Source organism: Plecotus auritus (assembly GCF_963455305.1).
Source record: "Plecotus auritus genome assembly, chromosome: 8".
NCBI lineage: Eukaryota > Metazoa > Chordata > Mammalia > Chiroptera > Vespertilionidae > Plecotus > Plecotus auritus.
In genome coordinates, this window is record NC_137782.1 from 38,793,059 (window position 1) to 38,819,179 (window position 26,121).

Here is a 26,121-nt window from a genome sequence, read left to right on the forward strand (position 1 = left end):
AATAAAAAGAAATTTGTCTTTGAAGCTTTTATCTGATACAAGCTGGATTGTAGAACTTGTTAATTTTAATGTTATATTTAAGTTAACTGTTACCATTGTATATGTTAAAAAAGTTATCTTTGATTTAAACCCTGACTGAGGTGAGAGAACACATTTATGGGAGAGAAGTTGGCTTGGTGAGAATCTGTTAAGACCATCAAATTCTTGATCTGTGCAGGGTATTAGAGTATACACACTGACTATTCCAGGATTCCTCAGGCTGGCAGGAGTTCTTGAATCAGCTGTCCTTTCTGTCTTCCCAGTCTAACAGGGTTGGGAGAGTCCAAGACTTCAAACCCAGTTTCCTTTCTATGTTTTCCTGCCAGAACTGAGTTGTTAATTGGCTTGCATTGGCAAATGGCAGGCATTTATACCTGTAAATTTATTAATTCTTTTATTTTATGTAAAGCTGTACAAACAAGTCTTTAAGTGGTAACAAATTTTGGTTTTCTATTGTCAGGTAAGAACATTAGTTGCCAGCAACATGCCATTGTTCATGGAAAATAAAGTGCTTAAATAAACCTGAAACACAGACAAACAGAAAAATTTGTACAACCCAGAGGAAAATTCATAGTTTTACATACTTACATAAAAAAAAAAAGAATTAAGATAAATGAATTGAGAATTTAATTCAAAAAATTAAGGGAGGGGCAATAAAATAAATTGAACAAAAGCAAATGAAGTTACCTAGCAAAGAAAAAAGTAAAAATCAATAAGTTAGAAAACAGAAGGATAAAAGTATTAAGTTAAAAAACTAAGAAACCATCAGCTATTTGATTCTAAGGAAAAAAGGAAGAGAGCAAATATGCAAAAATACAATGCAAGTGAAAGAACCATAAAAACAGAAAGTAAATGGAATTACAATAAATTACTTTGTTCAATTCTGTGTTAACCAGTTTAAAAAACTTTATTAAATAGAAAAATGTCTAAGATAATATAATTTACCAAAATCATAGAAAAGATGAAAAAACAAAGACTTAAACAGAATTCTAGGAAAAATAGGTAGAGCTGTCAAAAAGCTATACTCACAGAAAGCAGCACACCCAGATGGGGAATTCTACCAAACTTTGAAAGCATACAATTCTGTAGGGAGCAGTTATAGGGTTAAGCCTCGGACTGACCTGCTGGCAAAGCCAAAAACAAGTCCCAGCTTAGAGGGCGCAGCCCTCTTAGTATAATTAAGCTTGATCTTGTGAAGCTCACTAGATCTTTCCTGGGTAGCTAATGGGCTGTGGGAGGTGCAGCAAGTGCTGCCAAAACAAGTGAAACTTACAATTGTAAATTACCTTGCTTACCTCTGACTATAAAATAAAGGCTCAGCTTGCAGTCTGGATCTTCTCTGTGGTCTCAGCCAGGCACAGAAGATCCACCTAGACCAGGGGTGGGCAAACTTTTTGACTCGAGGGCCACAATGGGTTCTTAAACTGGACCGGAGGGCCGGAACAAAAGCATGGATGGAGTGTTTGTGTGAACTAATATAAATTCAAAGTAAAGGAGCGGAGGGGAGAGCAAGAGAACCTGATAGAACAGCCGGATCCGGCCCGCGGGCCGTAGTTTGCCCAAGGCTGACCTAGACCCAGCTTATTCTCTTTGTCTGTCTTTTCTTCATCCTTTGCCGGCCCCCCTCAGGCTCGCCAAACCCTTGGCTGTGCTGGCACGGCACACAATTCTAATATTATTCCCGGAGAAAATTTAAAAGAAGAAAACATCTAACTTCTCTAAAATGATAACATTGATACCAAAACCTGAGGGGAAAAATATATCAGACCACTAATCTAACTTATGAATAAAAATAAAAAAAATCATAAAGAACATATTAACACAGAATCCAGCAGCATGTAAAAACCAAATAAAAGGAAAAAAGAAAAAAATATTTCATGACCAAGTAAGGTTTATTCTAGGAATGTAAGGATGTTTATATGCTAGGGAAAAAAAATCGTATGAAAATATTAGGAGAGAATAATAGATTCAATGTCATAGATGCTTACAAGTCATTTGAAAAATTCAACAACCATTACTAAGAAAACAAGCTTAATAAATTAAGAAAAAAATGGTACTTTCTTAACATGATATATCTAACTCAGCACAAAGGCTGAAATTATGATTAATGGGTAAATACTTCAAGCATCTTTACTAAAATTAGAAATAAGACAATAATGGTCACTCTCACAAATATTTAATATTATATTTGATTTACTGTTCAATACAATTAGACAAAAGAAGGAAATTGGAGTTATAATAATTGGTAAGGTGTAAGTAAACTATTACTATTTGCAATTATTATGACTATATAATTGAAAAACCCCAGAGACTCAACATTAACAATAAAACTGAGTAATAAAGACTTCATAAATCAGTTACAAGTTATATAAATATATAGAAATCAAATTCTTTCATTTATACAAATTATTAACAGAGAGAAAGCATAGTGGAAGATCCATTTAAAACAGCAACAACAAAAAATACATAGAAAAAAATTTTAAAGCAAGACTTTTATGAAGAAAAATTTAAAAACTCAACAGAAGACTTCAACAAATAGAAACACATACCATGCCTTTTCATCATGGAGACTCAACATCATAACACAACTTCCTCACCATCCAGCACATTCGTAATTCATGGCTGTTGTGGCTGTATAGATTCAAGTAAATTGCAGTGTGGCATCTATCACTAAGAACTGTGACCTGAGGTAAATCAGAACTTCTCTAGGAATGAATTCTCATCTCTAAAATGAGGTTGAACTAGATTATTATTTCTTCTGATTCTCACATTCCACATTCTGCTTATTTCAGAGTAAAGATGGAAAGAAACTAGACAGAATTTTAGCTTCTTGGCTCTCAATAAGGAGTAGGTTGGACTACATGTTCAGAATCATTAAGAAAGTTTTTTAGTTGAACAGTAGCAACCCTGTATAGTTTTATATGAGGGATTGGCAAACTTTTTTGTAAAGGGCCAGAATAGTACACATTTTTGACTTTGCAGTCCATGGGGTGGTCTCTGTTGCATATACTAAACTCTGCCATTGTAGTATGAAAGCAGTTAAAAATGATATGTCAGTGAATGGTTGTGATTGGATTTGGCCCACAGTTAGTTTGGTGATTCTTGTTTTAGATCAAATACCTTTCAAACCATCTGAAGATAGGCAGAAAAAAACAGGAAAAAACCCTCCACACTTTAATGTTAACATTTTATTAACTCTGGGTGCATAATATAACTGGTACTCATATCTAAAAACAACCAACAAATTTTCATAATTTCAGGTTATACACACTTTAAGTTAATGAACCAGATTTATAAAAGCTACAAAATATTTCACAAGTATGGGACGATGCGGTCATGAGACTTCATTGTAAGAATGGGTATAGGATATGTAAGAGATTTTTCAAACCTCAAAGGACATTTTGAAATTTACAATGTTAATAAAGTTCTTGCTTAGATAATCAACATTGTTATCTTCATTCATCAGAAGATTTAATTAGAGTAGCTTTCTTCTTATACTTTTCTCCAATCTCTCTAATATTTTCCAAGAGATCTTCAGACACATGCTCTTCATACTCTCTATCAACTTTAGCAATCTGCTCCTCAAGGTGTTTCTAGTGGAAACAATTAGCAATTGTTAATGTAAAAACATTACATTTAATTTTCATTTAAAGTGTTTAATTGTCAAATTTACAGACAAGAGTATACCATTTGTAAGAGAAGGAATACTCTTTTACCCACTATGCAGGCTCCTTTGTGTCCTTTCCTAATCATATCCCCTTCTCTTTTCTCCTGAGAGACAACCATTCTCCTGAATGCTTTTCTTTTCCTTAACACACACACACACACACACACACACACACACACACACACACACACACACACACGTATGTTTCTCTAAACAATATAGTTAGTGGTACTTGGTTTCAACCTTCATATTTATTGAAGGATATTAAATGTAACGTTCTATGACTTATTTCCTCATCCAGTATTTTAAGGCATGGTAGGCTGAATAGTAGCCTCTTCAAAGATGTCCATGTCCTAATCCCCAGAACCTGTGAATACATTATCTTACATGGCAAAAGAAACTTTGCAGATATAAGTTAAGGATCTCAAGAAAATATTATTCTGCATTATCCTGGTAGACCACAAGGGTCCTTTTAAAAAGGAATGAGCAGTTTAACAGTCAGGGAGAGAAGATCAAAGGATAGAAGAGAAGTTAGAGAGGATAGAAGATGCTGTGCTATTGGCTTTGAAGCTGGAGGGAGAGGTGACAAGCCAATGAGTGTAGGTGGCCCCTCAAGGAGTGCAGCCCAGAGGCCCCCTTTTAGACTTCTGACCACCAGAAATATAAGAAAATAAACTTGTGTTGCTTTAAGCCAATTTAAAAATTGGTGATAATTTGTTATGGCACCAATAGAAAACTAATACTCCAGGTTATTTTGTTATTTTACTATTTCAAATATAATACCATTAACAAATCATGTGGCTCACAATAACAGAAATTTATTACCTCAGAGATTGGAAGCTAGAAGTCTAAAATCAAGGTGCTGGTGGGGCTATGTTCTCTCTGAAGGTTCTAGGGAAGAATCTGTCCTTGCCTTTTCTCAGCTTCTGGCAGTCCCTGGCCCTTGGATTCTTCCCAGCTTCTACCAATTATCCTTGGCACTCTGTAGTTGATAGCTACATCACTATATTTCTGCCTCCATTTCCATTCGACATTTTATAGTCTACCCGTCACTGGATTTAGGGCCTACCCTAATCTCCTATGACTGCATCTTATCTAATTATATACACAAAACTTTATTTCCAAATACAGTCACATTATGAGATTTCAGATAGACAAGACTAACCCAGTACAGCACCTCTAGCAAAGTACAAATTTAATTAAATACCTAGAGTGAAAATGCATAGTTTTATTAGGGGTTGCAAAACTGTTTGCTAAAATGTTACATCAATTTGTAACTCCAGCAATATAAATAAGAACTACCATTTCTCCAATTCTTGCTGGCATTTAATATTACCAAACTTAAATTTTTTGCCGATTTTTTGAGTGTGGGTAATGGTATATCTTTCACATGTTTGCTAGCCACATTAGGTCTTTGTGAAATTCCCATTCAAGTCTTTTTTTTTTTTTTAATAAATCTTTATTGTTCAGATTATTACAATTGTTCCTCTTTTTTCCCCGCATAGCTCCCCTCCACCCGGTTCCCAACCCAACCTCTGCCCTTACCCGACCCCCACACTGTCCTTATCCATAGGTGTACGATTTTTGTCTAGTCTCTTCCCGCACCCCCACACCCCTTTCCCCCTGAGAATTGTCAGTCCACTCCCTTTCTATGCCCCTGATTCTATTATATTCACCAGTTTATTCTGTTCATCAGATTTTTTATTCACTTGATTTATAGATTCATTTGTTGATAGACATGTATTTGTTGTTCAAAATTTTTATCTTTACCTTTTTCTTCTTCTTCCTCTTCTTAAAGAATACCTTTCAGCATTTCATATAATACTGGTTTGGCAGTGTTGAACTCCTTTAGCTTTTTCTTGTCTGTGAAGCTCTTTATCTGACCTTCCATTCTGAATGATAGCTTTGCTGGGTAGAGTAATCTTGGTTGTAGGTTCTTGCTATTCATCACTTGAATATTTCTTGCCACTTCCGTCTGGCCTGCATAGTTTCTGTTGAGAAATCAGCTGACAGTCATATGGGTGCTCCCTTGTAGGTAACTGTTTTTCTCTTGCTGCTTTTAATATTCTCTCTTTGTCTTTTGCTCTTGGCATTTTAATTATGATGTGTCTTGGTGTGGTCCTCTCTGGATTCCTTTTGTTTGGAGTTCTGTGTGCTTCCTGGACTTATGAGTCTATTTCTTTCACCAGGTGGGAGAAGTTTTCAGTCATTATTTCTTCAAATAGGTTTTCAGTATCTTGCTCTCTGTCTTCTTCTGGCACCCCCATAATTCGGATGTTGGTATGCTTGAAGTTGTCCCAGAAACTCCTTACACTATCTTCATATTTTTGGATGCTTTTTTCTTTTTGCTTTTCCGGTTGAGCGTTTTTTGCTTCTTTGTATTTCAAATCTTTTTTTGTTTTAAATATATTTTATTGATTTTTTTACAGAGAGGAAGGGAGAGGGATAGAGTTAGAAACATTGATGAGAGAGAAACAACGATCAGCTGCCTCCTGCACACCTCCCACTGGGGATGTGCCCGCAACCAAGGTACATGCCCTTGACCGGAATCGAACCTGGGACCTTTCAGTCCACAGGCTGACGCTCTATCCACTGAGCCAAACCAGTTAGGGCCGTATTTCAAATCTTTGACTTGATTCTTGCGATCCTCTTGTCTGCTGTTAGATCTTTGTATAATATTTTTTTATTTCAGTCAGTGTATGCTTAATTTCTTTTTTTTTAAAAAAATATTTTATTGATTTTTTTTACAGAGAGGAAGGGAGAGGGATAGAGAGTTAGAAACATCGATGAGAGAGAAACATCGATCAGCTGCCTCCTGCACACTCCCTACTGGGGATGTGCCTGCAACCAAGGTACATGCCCTTGACCGGAATCGAACCGGGGACCCTTCAGTCCGCAGACCGACGCTCTATCCACTGAGCCAAACCGGTTAGGGCTATGCTTAATTTCTAGTTGGTCCTTTTTCATATCCTCGAGGATCTCGCTAAATTTCTAGGATATTCTTGAAAAACCTTATAACAGTGGTTTTGAACCAGTCATTTGCTTTCCTCCATTTCTTTCATTTGTGACCTGTTTCTTTGTTTCCGTATTTTCGCTGCTTCCCTGAGTTGATAGAGTGACTTTGTGTGCTAGGTGTCCTATAGGGCCCAGTGGCTCAGCCTCCCCAGTTACCTGAGGTGGACACGCTTGGTGCACCCCTCTGTGGGCTGTGTGCACAGTCTCGTTGTAGTTAAGCCTTGATTGTTGTTGGTATCACTGAGAGGAATAGACCTCCAGGCCAATTGGCTGTGAGAATCAGCTGTGTCTACGCTGGGAGAACTTCTGTGCTGGAGACACCCTTATGAGATAAGACTTGCAGAAGCCTCTGTGCTCAGCTTGGATGGGGCGGAGTCTCAGGGCGGAGCAGATAGCAATGGCTTCCCGTCAGCCCTGCCCTAAGAGGCCCCTGGGTCTCAGTGTCCTGTGGTAATTGCTGCAAACACTTCTGAGAGAAAGCTGTCCTTGAGTTTCGCCCGCTGCCAGACAGTCCAGTTTCTCCCCGAATGAGTCTGGGTCCCCAGATTCTCGCCTGGAACTGGAGTTCAGAGCAGTCGGGAGCTTTTGTCTCCCTCCCGATTGAGAAAGCCAGCCGCGTACTCAGTTGCCAGCCCTCTCTGGGTGCGCGCCTCCGTACCTCTGCCTTCCGCAGTTCCTCTGAGTCTCAGTGTGCTTTTCTCTTTCCTGACAGTCCAGTTTCTCCCCGTATGAGTCTGGGTCCCCAGAGTCTCGCCTGGAACTGGAGTTCAGAGCAGTCGGGAGCTTTTGTCTCCCTCCCAATTGAGAAAGCCAGCTGCATACTCAGTTTCCAGCCCACTCCGCACGCTCGCCTCTGTACCTCTGCCTTCTGCAGCTCCTGTGAGTCTCAGTGTGCTTTTCTCTTTGCTTCTAGTTGTAGAATTTCCAGTCAGCCAGCCTTCCTGTGGTTCTGGATGATGTCCGTTTTGTCTTTTAGTTGTAGTTTTGAAATTGTTGTGCGAGGCAGCAGTTTAGGTGTTTACCTATGCCGCCATCTTGGTTTCTGGACCTCCCATTCAAGTCTTTTGCCCACTTTTCATATCTAGTTTTCAGAGGTTATATATATATCTGGATGTTAATCCTTTACCAGTTGTTTTTAAAAATACCTTCTACCATTTTGTGGCTTGTCTTCCTACTCTCTATGTCTTTTGATGTAGAGACATTAATTTTATAAAACTGAATTTACTTGAATAATTCATTTTACTCCGACTATTATACAATACTAACTTCCTCATATATCAATTTTCTGTCTATTCTCATGTATCTTTTCCTGGACTCTTAACCAGAGAGATTGGATTATATGTATCAATACTAAAATGTGTGAGTTATTATAGCTTTATAATAATTTTTGTAACATCAGAACAGACAAAAGAAAAAAAAGATTTTGTGTCCTCTCATGGAGGTTAGGAATCTAAAGGAGTTAGCAACCTTTTCCTGTCAAGGGCCAAGTAATAACTATTTTAGGCTTTGCGGTCCTAAAATACACTAGATGGTCTCAATCTAAACCAATATTTATATATTATGAATGAATATTTCTTTTCTGAACCTAGAATGGAACAACACCATCCTTGGGAAAATGAGAAAGTAGTCACTCAAATAATTTTCTGGTCTGTGGTTGAAGAAGGATTCATTAAAGGTTATAGAGCCACCAAGTGGCTGAATTAGAAGTAGGTAGAAACCAGGTTTTCTGATGTAGTGTCCATGATGCTTTTCTTAGTTTTTACTAGTAAGCAGGCAAGAACACTGGCAAGCAAGAAAGCAGCAGTTCAGTGTCTTTCAGGAGAGATGAAAGGAAGTAGGATATCATGTACTCTGCTTACAATACATGAAACCTATTAGTGTGATATAAGTCTTCTTTCCTTAAACCATTCACAATTGGAAATATATCACCTAATCAATTACCCAGGAATTTTGGATTTCAGCAATTTATCTTAGCTTTTGAATTCTGTACAGGAGGTTGGAAGAATCGTTTTATTGTTAAACTTTCAAGCTGTGTGAAAGGTGAGGGTAACGTAAACTTCATGTTTCAGAAATATTTTATGCTGTGTTTATATAAAATTAATAGCAAGGAAAAATATTTGTCACAAAATGCTCTGTTATCTGAATGAAATCTTAAGTATACTAAAATGTTTTCAGTATGTACAACCAGGTTTGGCAGCAAATTCTATACTGTTGATGTAATAATATCATTGTTTGCTGTTTATGTGAACAAAACAGATTACTTTATAAGATGCACAAGTGTCCCCTTACCACACCACTAGGTAGGATTCTTCTGATAAATTTATGCTAGATCATATTTCCCATAGAAATAAAATATATCATTTAATTTCTGTAGAAATAAGACAGAAATATAGCAAAGTTTTAAAAAGCTTTCTTAGAATGTAGAAAAGACCTTCACACACTTACCTCTACAGAGCCTACATGTGTGGCAACCATCTCTAAAAGACACTGCAAGTTATTTCCCACTTTTCGTCTTTCTTCAGTTGTGGTCTGTACAACTAGTTGGTATCTGTAGAATAAAGACTCTTGTTTGAGTTGTCTAGGGAAAAAACTTAATATATCAGTTCTAGTTAGTTCACTTCTCCTTTTCAGATTCAATAAAACCAGCCTGTGATCGGGATAGCTGCTGCTTGTTCACATATAATTTACAGAGATCCAGCTTTCAATCATTAAAACAGAAATAAAAACATTTTCAAAGATCCTTTACAAACAACAAAACAAAACAGCAACACAACCTCATTCTTTGATAAACAAAGCTTGGGAGCAAATGGTCTTACCTAAACCTCCAAAAGAATTAATTTTTGATATAATATTTTCCTATGATTATCATGCATAATAGTATTATAGTAAAAATTCCTCTTTACAAATGCTTTCAGGTGCAAGGCATTAAATACACTTGAATAGGAGAGGGGGAGTCTTGTTTTTAGGCATTCAAATTCAAACTTGAAACAAAAACTACAAGCCAAAAAAACCTTCAACTGAGTTTCCTATTCCTAGACTACAAATAAAAAAAATGAAGAATTGATTTTCTTAAGGCTTGTACTTCCAACATTAAAATAAGATTTTAAGTTACTCGAAGGCCACTTAAGACCTAGAGAACCTGTGAATTAACTAGTTAGTAAACTGATTTTATATAGTTTGCATGAGAGAATTATGTACACAGAGGCAGAATATTTTTAAGGAAGGAATGTCACCATTTTTAGTTACAGTTATTACATAATATGTCTAAAATTTTCCTCTGTAAGTTTTAAAACTATAAGGAAAACCAGGTGGGAAAACTTAATGTATAATTTGAAAATGAAAAACTTCTAAGAAATATACCATAGTGTCCTATTAGTTCTGCTATAATGCTTGTTTGGAAACATGTATTTGTTTCAACCTCATATATTAGGTAGTAATTTGAGCATAATGCAAATTTTGCATTCTCTTATGTCATTTTCCTGCTTGAGAAACATTAGGTGAATGCAGAAAACTGCACTCAGCTGAATCCAGATGCAAAGGAATACATAAAACACAAAATACTTAAGCACACACCTAACAGGAGCACTAGCTCCTTCAATTCACTATATGTGTGATGAGCCACATGCATCCACATCTGGTAGTCACAACTTTCCATTTTATTTCAGATAATCCTCTGTCTACTTCTTCTCAATAATTCACAAGCTGCAACCCTTTGATTACCCATTTCCCCACACAAACTTCAGGTCTTTTAAAGGTAAAATATATTTATCATAGTATTTATGCTTTTCTTAAATATTTAACATGTTTACAATTGTGCTAGCATTTTCATTAGGTTCCAGTTTTTTCTTTGTATCACTGACAGAGTTTTTGAGTATTCAAAACTTCATGTTTCAGAAATATTTTATGCTGTGTTTATATAAAACAGAGTTTTTGAGTATTAGGCCCCAGTCACAATTTTCCCATAAGTCCTGTGATTTTTATTGCAGATTTTGCATAGTATAGTGATTACAAAGGCAGACTGACTATATAAAGTATAATTAGTTCATATATACCTAATTTCTAGAAACTGTATCTTAAAAATAAGAGCTCAGTGGAATTTATTAAAGCTTAGTGAACTTTTATTAAAATTTACTAACAAATAGCCAAAGTTATTTGAATTGATTTAAAATTTTGTGTTGTTTTGAGGGATCAAAAGCCATTTCTTAATTAGATCTAAAAATGAAGGAGGCAAGAGCTATAATAGCCGTAGAATGTATTTGTCTGGTAAGAGTATCTTTATGTTGTAAGCTATTCTGCTTAAGTTCTAGTCACCATTCCCTCAACCCCCAAAATAGCTCTGCAATACAGATTAAAGCAAATAAGCATAGATCTAGTTCTATAGAAATGTTAAATAATTAAACTGAAAATAAACATTATAAATCTTGGTAAGATGAACTTACTCCCGCTGAATAGAATCTAATTCATTCATAGTTTCACTGAGGCCCTCATTAACAGCACTCTCCAGCATGTGCTTGTGTTTCTCCAAGGACTCCAGCTCATTGGCACATTTGTTGTCCTCTTCCTCAGCTTCCTATCAGGATAAAGTCACGGTTTTATATATATATTTTGATAGTCACATTCTATATACTTCAGATGGATTTAAAAAAAATGTATGCAAAGCATTTGAAAAAAATCAGGTTGCATCATCATTTGTATTCCCAGGATGCTTACTGCTTTACAAAGATATTAAAATGCTTCTCTGGGAATCTGTAAACATAAATGTTACCTTCTCAAGAGGCCTGCATAAAATTCATTCCACAGTATGTTCAAGACTGTATCACAGGAAAATTTATGATATTCTAATAAAAATTTTTTTTACATGAGCATCAAAGATGCTTTATTACACATAAAAATGTGGATAACTTTCATGCTACCATTATTTCACATATGTATTAATTATTTATAGGCAAAGTAGCCCAAATTCATAAATTCTTGGGTTTCTCAAGATAAAATATACTAAAAAAGTCTTTCACTTAAGTGCTTTAACGAAAAAAATCTCAAGTGCTGTCATAGAGGACATATGAAAAAAAAATGATTACCAAATGCCTCATATTTCATATGAAGATCATATTATTGTGGTGTATTTTCTAAAACTGTCACATTGCTTAAAAAATGTGTAAACCCTAAATACATTACAGGTAAACAAAAGTTTTTCATTCCTAATACTTTGTCATTGTAACTAAGTGAAAAACTGGTGTGGTTAAAATTTTTATGTAAATTGTATAAGTGGTTATGAGTATTTCCTTAAGTAAAATGCTGGTCAGAAGGTGGGTTAGAGGTGGTGGGGAATGAATCTTATTATTTTACTCACATTTTAGATTTCACATAAATGATCTTTGGAATTTGGCCAGGATTGTCAGTTTGGAATGATATTTTATATGAAATGACATATACAGAAGGCCTTATTGGTATTTAAGCATAAGAGTATGTTTTGGTCTTTCAAGGATATTAAATCACATATGCAAGTATAAAAAATTAGTGAAAGAGTAAACATCTATGGTGAAACAGCCCAAGTCCAGAAAAAAGTCATTTAAAAGAATAAAATAACTCCTTATAATAAACTTTGGAAGAGAAGACAAAACTAATACACAAGTTATAAGATAGAGCTTAAATATTTCAGTTTGTTGTCAAAACAGGTGCCCCATCAATCACTCATGACATAGCTTTGCCTAACCTATACAAATTGCGGCAAAGTTCTTACCTTCACTTTTTGTTGGTAAAGGTCATCCAGCTTTTGAATTTCTTCTTTCAGAGTTCTTACACTTCTTCTGCTTTCCATTATCATTGTATTTAACTTGGAGAAGAAAATGTTGGGTGAGAAATCATAACTATACATAAAAATTTTTTAATAAGTTACAGGACTTTTGTAGTAACAATTGCTTTTAGTCCTTTTGGACACTCACCTATGATTTGTCTTAAGAAGCTATTTATTGTAGAATTGTATACCTGAAACCTGTATAATTTTATTAACCAATGTCATGACAATAAATTCAATTTAAAAAAAAAAAAACTTATTCCCCAAAGGGGAGTTAATTTCAAGGAAACTTATAAATAACTAGAGGCCCGATGCACGAAGATTCGTGCAATGGGCCTTCCTTCCCCTGGTTGCCGCAGTGTTCACTCTGGCCGGAGCCGCCTTTCTGCCTTCCCACGCTGCCCAGAGGCCCGGAGCAGCTGGGGTGCTGTGGAACGTCTGCGTTGTCACCACAACGCAAATGTCCCACCCTGCCCCCGGCCACTTGGTGCCTATGTAAGCAAATTAACCCACCATCTTTGTTGGGTTAATTTGCATACTCACCCCTGATTGGCTGGTGGGCGTCACGAAGGTAGGTCAATTAGCATATCACTCTTTTATTAGGTAAATGTTTAAATGCAGAGAGTAGTATATGAGGGCATTAACTAGAAATCAAGGGTGTGGCTTAATTCTCAGTAAAATAGGACTCCATTATCTGTTTTTTCTACTAGTAGCTGTGAGAATGCTTTTAAGCTCTCACATATATTATATAAATATCATATCCTACATTTTATATTAATTTATTAATAATAAATATAAGTTGCTTTTGCTTTCTAGTTTTTTTTAGACTTTATCTATTTTAGTTATCTAATTTTCCATTTATGTTGACTTTTTGGGATATTAAAGAAAACTATTCATATGGATTTTACCAATAACTTACTGATTGGTTACAGTCAATGCATTCTTTCAAAGCAGTGGTTCTCAACCTTCCTAATGCCGCGACCCTTTAATACAGTTCCTCATGTTGTGGTGACCCCCAACCATAAAATTATTTTCGTTGCTACTTCATAACTGTAATTTTGCTACTGTTATGAATCGTAACGTAAATATCTGTGTTTTCCAACTGTCTTAGGCGACCCTGCTAGCGGTTCCCAACCTGTGGTTCGCGACCCACAGGTTGAGAACCGCTGCTGTAGAGCCTAAGACCATCGGAAAACACAGATATTTACGTTACGATTCATTAACAGTAGCAAAATTACAGTTATGAAGTAGCAACGAAAATAATTTTATGGTTGGGGGTCACCACAACATGAGGAACTGTATTAAAGGGTTGCGGCATTAGGAAGGTTGAGAACCACTGTTCCAAAGAGTAATAAAGTAAGCAAATTTAATCTTGTACTTTAAGATCTGTTGAAACTAAAACCCAGAAAAATATTTCCCACAGGAAACATAAAATAGTAAAATGTATAAACTGACATCTTTCTTTAAAAGGATGACTCTATATGTACATGAAATTAAAAAAAATTATATATACTAGAAGCCCGGTGCACGAAATCCATGCACGGGTGTGTGTGTGTATCCCTCAGCCCAGCCTGCTCCCCTGCCAGCCTGATTGCCCCTAACTGCCCTCCCCTGCAAGCCTGGGTCCCCCCCAACTGCCCTTCCCTTCAGGCCTGGTTGCCCCCAACTTCCCTCTTCTGCCGGCCTGGTCACCCCTAACTGCCCTCCCCTGCAGGCTTGATCATCCCCAACTGCCCTCCCCTGCTGGCTAGCTTGGGGCAGCCATCTTGTGTCCAAATGGGGGCAGCCATCTTGTGTTGGAGTAACAGTCAATTTGCATATTACTCTTTTATTAGTGAAGCTATTGTTATTTAGCAAAAGATAGGATGGTAAAATGACTACACTTGCTAAAAAAACTTTCACATACTTCTCATTCAATCATCAGAAGTTCCTTGTAAGAGACGTTCCTTTCCTATTTTACAAGTGAGTGGAGTGGGCTGGATAGAATGCTATTTACTCAAGATCATGCAATGAGCATATACCTAGAATTCAGACATAGACATTCTAACTCTAAGGACTTTGTCTATACCACCTGCCTTTTCAATGAAAGCCTAGAGTTACTGAAGCTATAAACTTTTCTTCCAACCTAAAGATATTTTACTTCTGAAGTAATTAGTAAGTTAAGCTAGTTGTTTCATTAAATTCACCTGCAATAAGACCAATGGACACCCAAATAACCTGAACTTCCACTGGGTCCTTATGGATGGTCAAAATTATGTTTATCTCTGGAGGAGCTTCTATTTTCCATGTCAGCTTACTAAATTTTCATCAATTAATTAAACATTTCCTCACTTGATTATGAAAATATACATTCTTTCATTCAATAAAGAGCTCTAAAGTTACTTACAAGATAGAGCCACTGGTAGACTGGAATTCCATCACTACTTGACTCCAATCAACCAAGATACTTGGAGATCTTCCCTTCTTCCTTCAAGTCAGTTTCAGAATACACCCATTTTCCTCATGAAGAGAAGTAAGATTCCAGCTCTTCTCTGGATTCTATGCCTTCATATTTCTTTATGGACTACATTCATATCCATCAATTCCCTTTGCTCTTAATTTTTGAAAACTTTACCCTTGAACTCCCTTATCTTTGAAACAAAACCCTCTCCCCCATAAAACACCACAAAATAAAACCACAAAAAACAAAAACCTTTCCCATATATTTCTAACTACTGTTTCATCTCCTTTACTTAGACACATTTATAATAGTCTAATTGGTAGTAGTTCACAAAGAGTAGCCTATTCACACTGAAGTATCTTTCATCATTTAAGCTTCAATCCATAGTAATATGCTTTCTGGCTCCTCTGCTTTTGAAAATGTCACTAGTATATCTTAATTGTTAAAGCCAAAGAGCAACTTTCAGACTTAATCTTATTTGACATCGGAGTAACACCTGATTACTTCCTTCTGAAATACCCTTACTTGGGTTTTAAGATCATGTAAACTCCTGTTTTCCTCTTTAAGTTTTGGGAGGTCCTTCTCATTCTTTCTCACAATTTTCTCTTTGTCTGATTAGACTTTGGATGTAGGTGTTCTCCCAAGATTCCGATCTTGGCTGTATTCTCATTTGCTCATTTGGGAGAGCTCTTTCTCAATCTCACAACTGGGAGATCTCCTGGCTTTAATTAACTGCATACTAAGAAATACCTACCTATATCTATACTAGAGGCCCGATGCATGAAGATTCGTGCAAGAATGGGCCTTCCTTCCCCTGGCTGCTGGCACCGCCTTTGTTCTGGCTGGAGCAGCCTTTTTGCCTTTCCACGCTGCCCAGATGCCCGGAGTGGCTGGGGTGGTGCTGAATGCCTGTGTCCCACCCGACCCCGGCTGTTTGGCGCCTGTTTATGCAAATTAACCCATCTTTGTTGGGTTAATTTGCATACTCACTCCTGATTGGCTGATGGGCGTTGCGAAGGTATGGTCAATTAGCATGTTACTCTTTTATTAGGTAGACTAGAGGCCCGTTGCACGAAGATTCGTGCAATAGGCCTTTCTTCCCCTGGCTGCCGGCACCGGTTTTCCTCTGGCACCCGGGACCCAGGCCTTGAGGCTAGGCTTCTCCACTCTGGCCGCAGCGAATTTTGGCTACTTGGCTTCTCCGCTCCAGCCGCAGCAAGGCTTGGCTTCTCCGCTCTGGCCACAGTGGAGAAGCCAAGCCTCGAGGCTTCTCCACTCGAGCCGCAGTGGAGAAGCCAAGCCTCTTCAGACTTCAGTCGTCTTCAGTCTTCGCTGGGGCTGGAGCCTTCAGTTTTTGCTCTGCGCCTGCATATGCAAATTAACCCATCATCTTTGTTGGATTAATTTGCATACTCACTCCTGATTTGCTGGTGGGCATTGCAGAGGTACAGTCAACTTGCATATTTTTGTTTCATTAGTGTAGATATCTCCAAACTCCAACTGTCTATTGGACATTTTCCACTTTGGTCTCCCAGAGACCTGAAACTCAGCATATCACAGCCTGAAATTCTCTCTTCCATAAACTTCTCTTGTATTCTTTATCAAGGTTCTAGAACATCACCAATGACAAAGATTCTCTCCTTGACAAAACTATGCTCTTCTGAACTCTCAACTAGGCTGACTTTTGGGCTTCATGTTTGTCTCTGTAGTGCCCAATTTTAACAAGAATTTAAACCAGAATCCTCCCATCTTCAATATCTGATCAGGTTCCTCATCCTCCATGCCCCTCCACCTTCCTGAGTGATGTTCTTGCCTTCAGTAAAAACTCTGTTAGGTTGGTTCAGCCAGAATACCCCTTAAACCTTAGTTTGCTCAGTAATTTTCTAACCCCTGAACTCCACCCTGCTCCTTGGCTATAAATTCTCACTTTTCTTTGTTATATTTGGAGTTGAGTCCAATCTCTCTTGCCTACTACAAAACCCCATTGTAATAGTCTCCCTTGAATACAGTCTGCCTTATGGTCTTTAACAAGTGTCATGAATAATTTTTCTTTAACACCATATACTAAAGCTAGACACATGAACAATTTTTAATTTATCTCTTCCTTAAACTTTACATACAAATGGACCACTAAATTATGTTGTTTTAACCTTTAAATCTTTTTTCTTCATCTTTATTGCAGTGGCCTTAATTTGAGTTCTTACCGCTTATCATCCAAGTTACTGTGAAGTCTCTTAATTGTGTGTATTTTTCCTTCGAAAGGGCAATACTATGAGCTTACTAAAACACACAGGTGTTATTCCCTGACTAAAAAAATTTCAATGGTCCCCACTGCCTACAGAATAAACATTCAGCCAATAAGCAACTAACCCCCTTCATAATTATATCCTTGTTACTCCAGGCTGCTCCCTTATTCTATTTATTATCCTAATAGTAATTCATTAACATGCTATGCTCTTTGGTCTCTGGTCCTTCAGTGGTGTGTGTGTGTTTAGAAGTATCCTTCTGTGTAATCCACTGGCCAATTCCTAGTTGTTACAACTCAGCTCAGCTACCACTTCCTTCAGAAAGAACCTAGTGATTATTTTAGATGGGTGTATTATTTAGATACTTGTATGTACACTACAAAAATGTTATAAGAAAAATAAGTGTTTTCTGGCCCTCCTTTCTACCTGAAATAGAGTTAAAAAGGGCAGATATTGTATCACCAACATCAATTACACACACACATATATACATACACACACTGAGTGGACAGATTTTATGATCTCTGAACGCATAATAATCTGGCCACTCAGTGTGTGTGTGTGTGTATATATATATGTGTGTGTGTGTGTGTGTGTATATATATGTGTGTGTGTGTGTGTGTGTGTGTGTGTGTATGTGTGTGTGTATGTGTGTATATATATATATATGTATATATATATACACACACACATATATATTAGAGGCCCGGTGCATGAATTCATGCATGGGTGGGGTCCGGCCATCCTGGCCAAGGGGAGGAGACATGGACGGTTGGCCGGCCTGCCTGCTGGTCGAGGGGACAATTTGCATATTAGCCTTTTATTATATAGGATATACACTGAGTGGCCAGATTATTATGCATTCAGAGATCATAATAACGTGGCCACTCACTGTGTGAATATATATATATATATATATATATATATATATATATGCTTAGTACATTTCAGTTGCTAATATTTAAACTTTACATTTATATTCGTAAGTATAATTGGTTTAATTTCTTCTTTTGTGATGTCTTTTATCAGGTTGTGACATGAGAATTACAGTAGCCTTATAAATGAAATTTTTAAAAGATTTGTGTTTATACTGTATTACTTCATAATTCAAGTAAATTCCCTCTATATTTATAGTATACCCATTTCTCATTTGTATGTTCCTGTTTTTTCTTAAATGATTTTGGCAATTATTTTAAAGTACTTTTCAGATTGATTAGTTTTGTCATTCTAATTTACTAATTCAATTTAAACTGTTCTATTTCAAACTGCTATTTTACCTTATCCTCTCTTAACTTGGTTAAACACTGACAAATTGAGAAAATTGTTTTAGTCTTTAGTCTCTGAAGCAGAAGGCAATACTAATCACTCTCTTTTTCCTCCAGTTTTATTGAGATATAATCAATATATAACATTGTATAGGTTTACAGTGTATAACACAATGATCTGATATCCTATATAATAAAAGCCTAATATGCAAATCGACCGAACAGTGGAATGACCGGTCACTGTGATGCGCACTGACCACCAGGGGGCAGACATTCAATGCTGGAGTTGCCCCCAGTCCAAGCCAGTCAAGCCAGGTGCCAGCGGGGGCCCCCGATCGCCCTGCTGGTCGCCCCACAGATTGGCCCTGATCATCGGCCAGGCCTAGGGACCCTACCCATGCACGAATTTCGTACATCAGGCCTCTAGTATGTATATATTGTGAAATGATTAGCACAGTAAGTTTAAACATCACTCCTTTCTTGAAAAGTCTTTCTTACTTTGACTTTTATAGCATATTCTTTTCTTCTGATTGTTCTACTATTTTGTCTACTTCCTCTATGTGTTTTTCCCAGAATCTTCTTTTTCCAATCCCTTAAGCGTTGTTCTTTCTCAAGATTCAAGCCTCTGCCACTTTCTAGTACAGTCTCCCTTAGAAATATCAGTGACATATTCAAGTATCACATATATGCCAAAGATCCTGGAATCTGTATTTTTGGACCAATTCTCTCTCTTATGTTCTAAATCTATTGCTTCAACTTCCTTTTGGATGTCTATGTCCCATAGATAGCAAGCTCAACATCTCTAGTACTATCTGTGTCACTCCTGTACTCATTTTTCTCCTCTAAGTTACCCACAATAGAAAAATGAAAGTCACTGTTGATTATTTCTTTCTCTCTTAGGTTTTACATTCAGCCATGAAATGCTTAGGTTCTACCTTAACATTTCCTAAACCTGTCCCTTTCCTTCTTTTTCCACTACAATATATTAACCTCTTAACAATTTTAGTTGCTTTCCCTTTAATTCACTTTTTTCTATTCCCAAATGAGTTTGCAAAAGTGCAAATATCATTAGCATAACAGCATGTCAATCTCTTTCTCCAAATGGGAATTTATATTTCATATAAACTTAACTTTATCTTTGGAACATTAGCTAGCCTATAGTAGGCATCTTACAATCCCCATCCCTCCTCAGTTGTTCTGACTATAGCCTTTCAAAAGTTTCACTGTAAATTTAAAAGGTGTTTCAGTCATGAGGTTCCTATTGCTTGGAATTCACACCTTTTTGAGAGTTTCTAGGTTTGATGCCCACCCCAACAAAAGAGAGAAATCAAACTGGAGCAGGCTACAGAAGACTTAATCTTAAATAACCCTACGAAACACCTGTTAAAGTAGTCCTAATTCCTTCTCTTTCCATACTGTAATGTTACAGAAACCCCAACTATAGTATCACAGAACTCCTCACTTATATGTTACAAACTTTTCTTTTTTAGTGGAAAAATTCTTTCTAATACAAAAAAGTCTTGATAATATTTAACATTAAAAAATATTTGGCTTACTTGCATTTGTGTAACACCACAGGTTTTATTTCCAGATGATAAAAAAAATAAACAAGTTTCTATTCTTAGGAAAAAGATAGGGTTTCTTTTATACAGCATGCCCCCCATATCTATGTGGGAGAAGTTCTACAATCCCCAGTGGATGCCTGAAACCATGGATGGTATTGAATACTCTATATACTTACTTGAACACAGGCACTGCAGTGCTACAGCAGTCGATCTGATAACTGAGATGGCTACTAAATGACTAAACAGGTGGGTAGCATATGTGTGGATAGGTTGGACAAAGGGATGATTTACATCCTTGGTGAGGATAGTGCAAGATGTCCTGAAAAGTCATCATGTAACTCAAAACAGTGTGTAATTTAGAACTTAAAAATTGGTTTATTTCTGTAATTTTCCATTTAATATTTCTGGATTGCATTTGACCATGGATTACTAAAACTGTAGAGAGGGAAACTGTGGATGGGGTGGGGGAGGTGGGGACAATTGCATCTTGAAATCTGTTAGCCAGAACACAACAGTTCTTGGAGAGTTGAATTAACTAGGGTTTTCCTTTAATTGTTTAGTGTCATATTAACAATACCTTTTGTTTGCATCTGAGTAGCTTTTTAACTTTTCTTAATAAACTATAAGAATGTTTATTCTAAAGGTTATCCTATATAATAAAAGCCTACTATGCTAAGTGTCCGGTTGGCCGTTCAACCAATCAAAGCGTAATATGCTAATGATATGCTAAGGCCACTCAACCTCTCGCTATGATGTGCAATGACCACCAGGGGGCAGACAGTCGACTGGTCGACCAGTCGCTATGACGTGCACTGACCACCAGGGGGCAGATGCTCTGACCGGTAGGTTAGCTTGCTGTTGGGGTCCAGTTGATCGGGACTGAGCAAGACGGGCCGGACACACCCTGGACTCTCCCGCGGTACCTCCCCGGCTGGCCAAAATCACTTCCCTCCCCGGCCCCGAATGTGCGCTGGTGGGGTTCCTTGGCCTGGCCTGCACCCTCTCACAATCCTGGACCCCTCGGGGGATGTCAGAGAGCCATTTCGGCATGATCCCACAGGCCAGGTCAAGGGACCCCACAGTGCACAAATTCGTGCATCAGGCCTCTAGTTAAATATAATAGTAGTGTTCTCTTTCAAGGATATTGGTGTAACTCAGAAGCAGAAACTTTCAGAAAACTACTTTTAGAAACAAACTTTCACAGACATTTAAATATGAGTTTCCCTGAATTTAAAGAAAAATTTGGTAAAAATAAATTTCTTAACCTATCATATCTAGTTATCTTCTAATCCCAAATGATACATATCTACTTTTAAGGGAGCCACCTTAAAGCCCTTTTAGCATAAAAATGAATATTATTAACTTATCTCTAATTAAATGAGGCAATTCTCCATTAAAAGCAAAGGGAGCCCAGCCAGTGTGGCTCCGTGGTTGAGCGTCGACCTATGAACCAGGAGGTCAAAGTTCGATTCCTGGTTAGGGCACATGCCCAGGTTGTGGGCTTGATCCCCAGTGGGGGGCATGCAGGGGGCAGCTGATTAGTGATTCTCTCTCATCATTGATGTTTCTCTCTCTCCCTCCCTCTCTGAAATCAATAAAAATATATTAAAAAAAAAAGGGGAAATTTACTGTTACATATATCCCTTTCTTATATCAATGATATATGAAATTTAGGATGCTTAAATTACTTTAAAAAATTACTTGAAATGTTTCTAAGTCAAGGGTATTCCCAACTCTCATTTATCATATTTTAAAGTTCACTCCTTAGCAATTAGAAACCACAAATCACATGTAATTTTAAGTTTAAAAAAATCTTATTTTTGCTTTTAATGACTATGTTTTGTTACTTACTTGTTCTAAAGTATCATCTAACCCCATTTTTTTATTTAGAGCTTTATTACTTTCTTCTTCAGTTTGGTTCAAGAGTTCCTTGAGTGGTACCTATAACATACATAAGAATGGGGGTTACATATGACATATGTAATTAAAAAGTTTCTCTTATGAGACATCTACACAATGTGATAGGAGGAACCACTTTTGGAAAAAAACAGTGAATCTGATATCCTGAATCTAAATGAACACACCATCAATAAGAATATAAAATTAATTTTTAATATAATTTCTATAGAATATAACTTGCTTTTGGTTTTGAATACATGCAAAATTCTAGATTTGCTTATCTATTCTGGAAATCCACTGTTATTATTTAAACATTATATAAATATACTTAGTTTAATGCAGTCTTAGAAACAATTTGTATGTTTTATGCTATATTCTCCAGAGGTATCATTTTCTTTTAATCCTTTTTAACTGTTTAGCCTTACAAATATCTGCTTGTATTTCATTTCTTCACTTTTTTGCTATTCATTGTGACCCTACTGTAATGGCAAAGACCAGAACAGGGACTGGCTCAATAAGCCACACAAATAGAGGACTCTGCAAAAGAAACAAGGAACAATTCAATATACTACTGTAGAAAGATCATTGGGGTATGTTGTTCTGTGAAGAAAGCAAGGTGGGTGAACAGAATAGGTCAATGTTTACAAGTTTATTTAAATAAGAATACAACTCAGGAACAACCAGATAGGAGAGCTACTACATAGAGTAAGGTATTTGGGAAGGGGCATGCTCTCTGGGCTTTGCCACTCTGTTTGCATCGCCACATATTCACAAACCCAGAAGCTCTTACCTGCTTCTATTTCTTATGTGTGTGTTTTTTCCTGCTATTTTACTGATTTATTTCAACACAGCACTTCATTGCTTCCTATTATTATTATTATTATTATTATTATTATTATTATTATTGTTTTGTTGAGGTAGAACTTACACATTAAAATGGTTAAATAAAATAATTAAGTTAAAATAAATTTAATATAAAATTAACTTTTAAAGTATACAATCCAGAGGCATTTAGTAATTCACATTGTTGTATAACCATCACCTCTAGTTCCAAAGCATTTTCATCACTCCAAAAGAAAACCCTGTACATTACTATGTTTCAGTAGGCCTTTTGAAGTTATTGGCGAGTTTTAATTTGGGGTGCTCTGTTTTGAAAGATGTAATGTCCTCTTTAACCTTTCTCCAAACACTACTTATAACAGTTGGAATGGTATCTTCTTGATGCTATTTCTATTTTTATTATTCTATTTTTATGTAAAACTATTTCTACAGATAAATAAAAAATGTTTCCTTCTTTTTCTGAGCATATGTATTCTTTTTGCAATAGATAATCTTTTCTGATTTGATTCAGGTAATTATTTTCTTACACTAGTAAAGTCAAACTACTCAAAGCAGCAGTGAGTACATTCTATCTGCCTGGCTGCCTGCCTACCTGCCTATCTGTCCAGCTATCTAGCAATTGTTTGAGAAACAATTCAGTAGAAGACTAAATGTTTACTGGGTGTACCTTTTGAAATTGAAAATGAGTGTGGTTTTATTTAATCAAAATCTATCTACCAGTAAACTGTAATCTCTGGGAAATTAGAAACTATATCTTTTTGGGTATTTTATTTCCAGCACTTACCTAATATGGAACACTTGTATTAAATAACTTATTGAAGGAATAAATAATTCTCAAGGGAAAAATGCATAACTTTAGAATTGAAATTCTTTATTTAAAAGTTTACATTTTTGGGGAGGACCACTAGAGTACTGAAACTTGTGAATAATTGAGAAATTGCAATAGAGCAATTTAAAAATTTTCTTCCCCAAATTACATCCTTGGATATATTTAACAAATTAGGAGCAGATTTCTCATTATTGACTGCTGAAGTCACTTAATGCTCTATTATATTTCATGTTTTCATGTGTTTCCTTGTGTATGAAACTCTACAACCCCAAAAACCTTTCAAGATTCATTCCAGGTTCACCAGCTCTGTGGACGCTTTTCCTCTCAATTCTGGGAAGAACTGGTCTTGTTACCATACCTTGTAAAGACTTCTACTAAAGCACAATTTTTGACTAGATAGTTAAATAGATAAAATAGGTAGACAGGATGAAAAGGCATTATAGTTCTAAGAGTAAAGTACAATAGAGAAAATTTCTACTACCAAGAAGAAGATAAAAACTTTCAGTGCTTTATTTTTAGTCCTGAATTATAGAAATGCTGAAGTTTAAACTTTTACTTATAGACATATGAACCAGATAGCAATCATATAATCTGAGAATCTTTGAAATACTTATGATTACTTACATAAACTTGAGCTCTGTATTTGACAAGGCAGTTGGCACCAGCTTCAGGATAAAACTTAATTTCAAAGTCATAACCTTTGGAATTCTCAGCACCCTTAGGGATAAGTTTTAATTTTCTAGCCAACTTGTGATACTCTGCTAATTGCGTTTCAATCTGTAAGAAGAGAACAAAAAAAATAAATGTTAAAAAAAACAAACAGCCCCATTCCAAATGGTTTTCAATTGGCATTTCTGTAATTTTACACAAAATTATATTGTCTATTTGTTAGTATTTCAGTAATTTAGTATTTTTAGTTGTAAGAGTGGAAATTTTAAAATACAAAGAAAAAAATTTTATTCACACTAAATTTGTAGGATAATTATAAGACTATAATTAGTAAGCAATATACTACTGCTCTTCCATTTATCTGACAAATAGTTTGAAATAAGAGTTAATCCACATTGAGATATTAGTGAAAATTCACCTCCCCTCCCTTACAGAACCAATAAATAGAGCAAACGTAAAGAAAAAAATACGAAGCAAACCAAACTTACATACATCATAGTCAACCTACTGAAAACAAAAGATAATATTTTGCCAATATTTTGTTAAGGATTTTCATTTCTGTGACATATATTTGTTCATTACCACAAACAAATATAAGCTCCATGAAAGCAGCTGAATCCCCAGAACATAAAATACTACTTAGCAATATAGTAAACACTTTTTAATTGATTAAAGAAATGAATCTGCAGAGGTTAGGCAATTTATTTTCATACTTTTCCCTCCATTTAGTACATATTTAGTTTCTCATTGCTGTTACCCATCTATAAAAAAGAATGCAATGGCAAAAGCACTCATTGGAACTTGCTTAAATAATTTGCCATTTCCAAAAATTTATTAGCTCTACTTATTAAATTTAAGATTTCTTCTTTATGAAAGGAAATAATCTCAACTACTACAATTTGTTATGTAGTAGCTTTCTAGGAACCACTACGATATGTATGTAGGTGTATTTGTCCTTATACTAAATGGTACTAGGGGTAGTTTCTTCTGTTGTTTACTAGCATTTTATTTATCTAATGAAAACAGCTTTCACAAACCCATGTACTTTATCATGCCAAACTGCAGGGAGAGCAAATATATGGTAGATGTGTCTCTACTTTCTCCTTCTCACAACCAATTCAGACAGTGAAAACTGATAAACTCTTTTCTGATTAATCTAGATGCACTCTCAATGTCTATCTCAACAAAGATTACCAGAAGGCTACCCCAGTCAGCAGTGCATGTAGAATAAAAATTAGTCCAGAAAAAGAAGAAAGATGAACAAAGTATTTATATTGAACTTTTACATTCTGCAACCATTCTTTACTCTCTTTTACCCAGTATCCAACTCAAGGGCTTTGTCTTCAGTGTCCATGGCCGTACTCTGGCTCATTAGGCCATTGTTTACCTATCCCAGATAATTTTCTTCTTTCAGCCTGGTCCTCCAAATCAAAAGTAGCATTCCCTTTGGTATAGCTAGTTTTAGTTAAACTCAGAGTTTACTTAGTCCAGAGATTCCTAACTTCCCCTTTTACATACAGAATTCAAGAGATAAAATATACTCATAAATAATTGTTGAAGTAAGTCATTTCAGATTCATCAAGCTAATCTAACCACACTTCATTTTATAAATAAGGAAATTGAAGCTATGATAGCTCAGATGACACACTGAAGTGACATAGGCTTGAGGTGGCAAATCCAGAGCTAAAACACGGGTTTACCAAATTCTAGGTTCAAAAACTTTAGGGATCACCACTACAAACTACTTTTTATAAATGCATATTTTTCTACTTAATACATGAAGACAGGGATTACCTACAGGGTTAGGAGGATGAGGGAGTACAGATGATTAAGGCAAAGTAAAAGTATAGTGA

At 36.2% G+C, this 26,121-nt stretch overlaps 1 protein-coding gene across 1 annotated transcript in view; it reads right to left on the bottom strand.

The window, feature by feature from the left end:
* Positions 1–2,198: 2,198 nt before the first annotated feature.
* The window catches only part of NDC80 (NDC80 kinetochore complex component), a 54,172-nt gene continuing 30,249 nt past the window's right edge, over positions 2,199–26,121 (bottom strand). Inside the window, exons 12-17 of the mRNA XM_080685535.1 lie at positions 24,224–24,376; positions 21,883–21,972; positions 12,462–12,554; positions 11,161–11,291; positions 9,167–9,269; positions 2,199–3,632 (exon numbers count right to left, since the gene is read on the bottom strand). Coding sequence (XP_080541661.1) covers positions 3,495–3,632; positions 9,167–9,269; positions 11,161–11,291; positions 12,462–12,554; positions 21,883–21,972; positions 24,224–24,376 — 708 coding nt within the window. The 3' untranslated portion in view covers positions 2,199–3,494. The remainder of the gene's footprint in view (positions 3,633–9,166; positions 9,270–11,160; positions 11,292–12,461; positions 12,555–21,882; positions 21,973–24,223; positions 24,377–26,121) is intronic.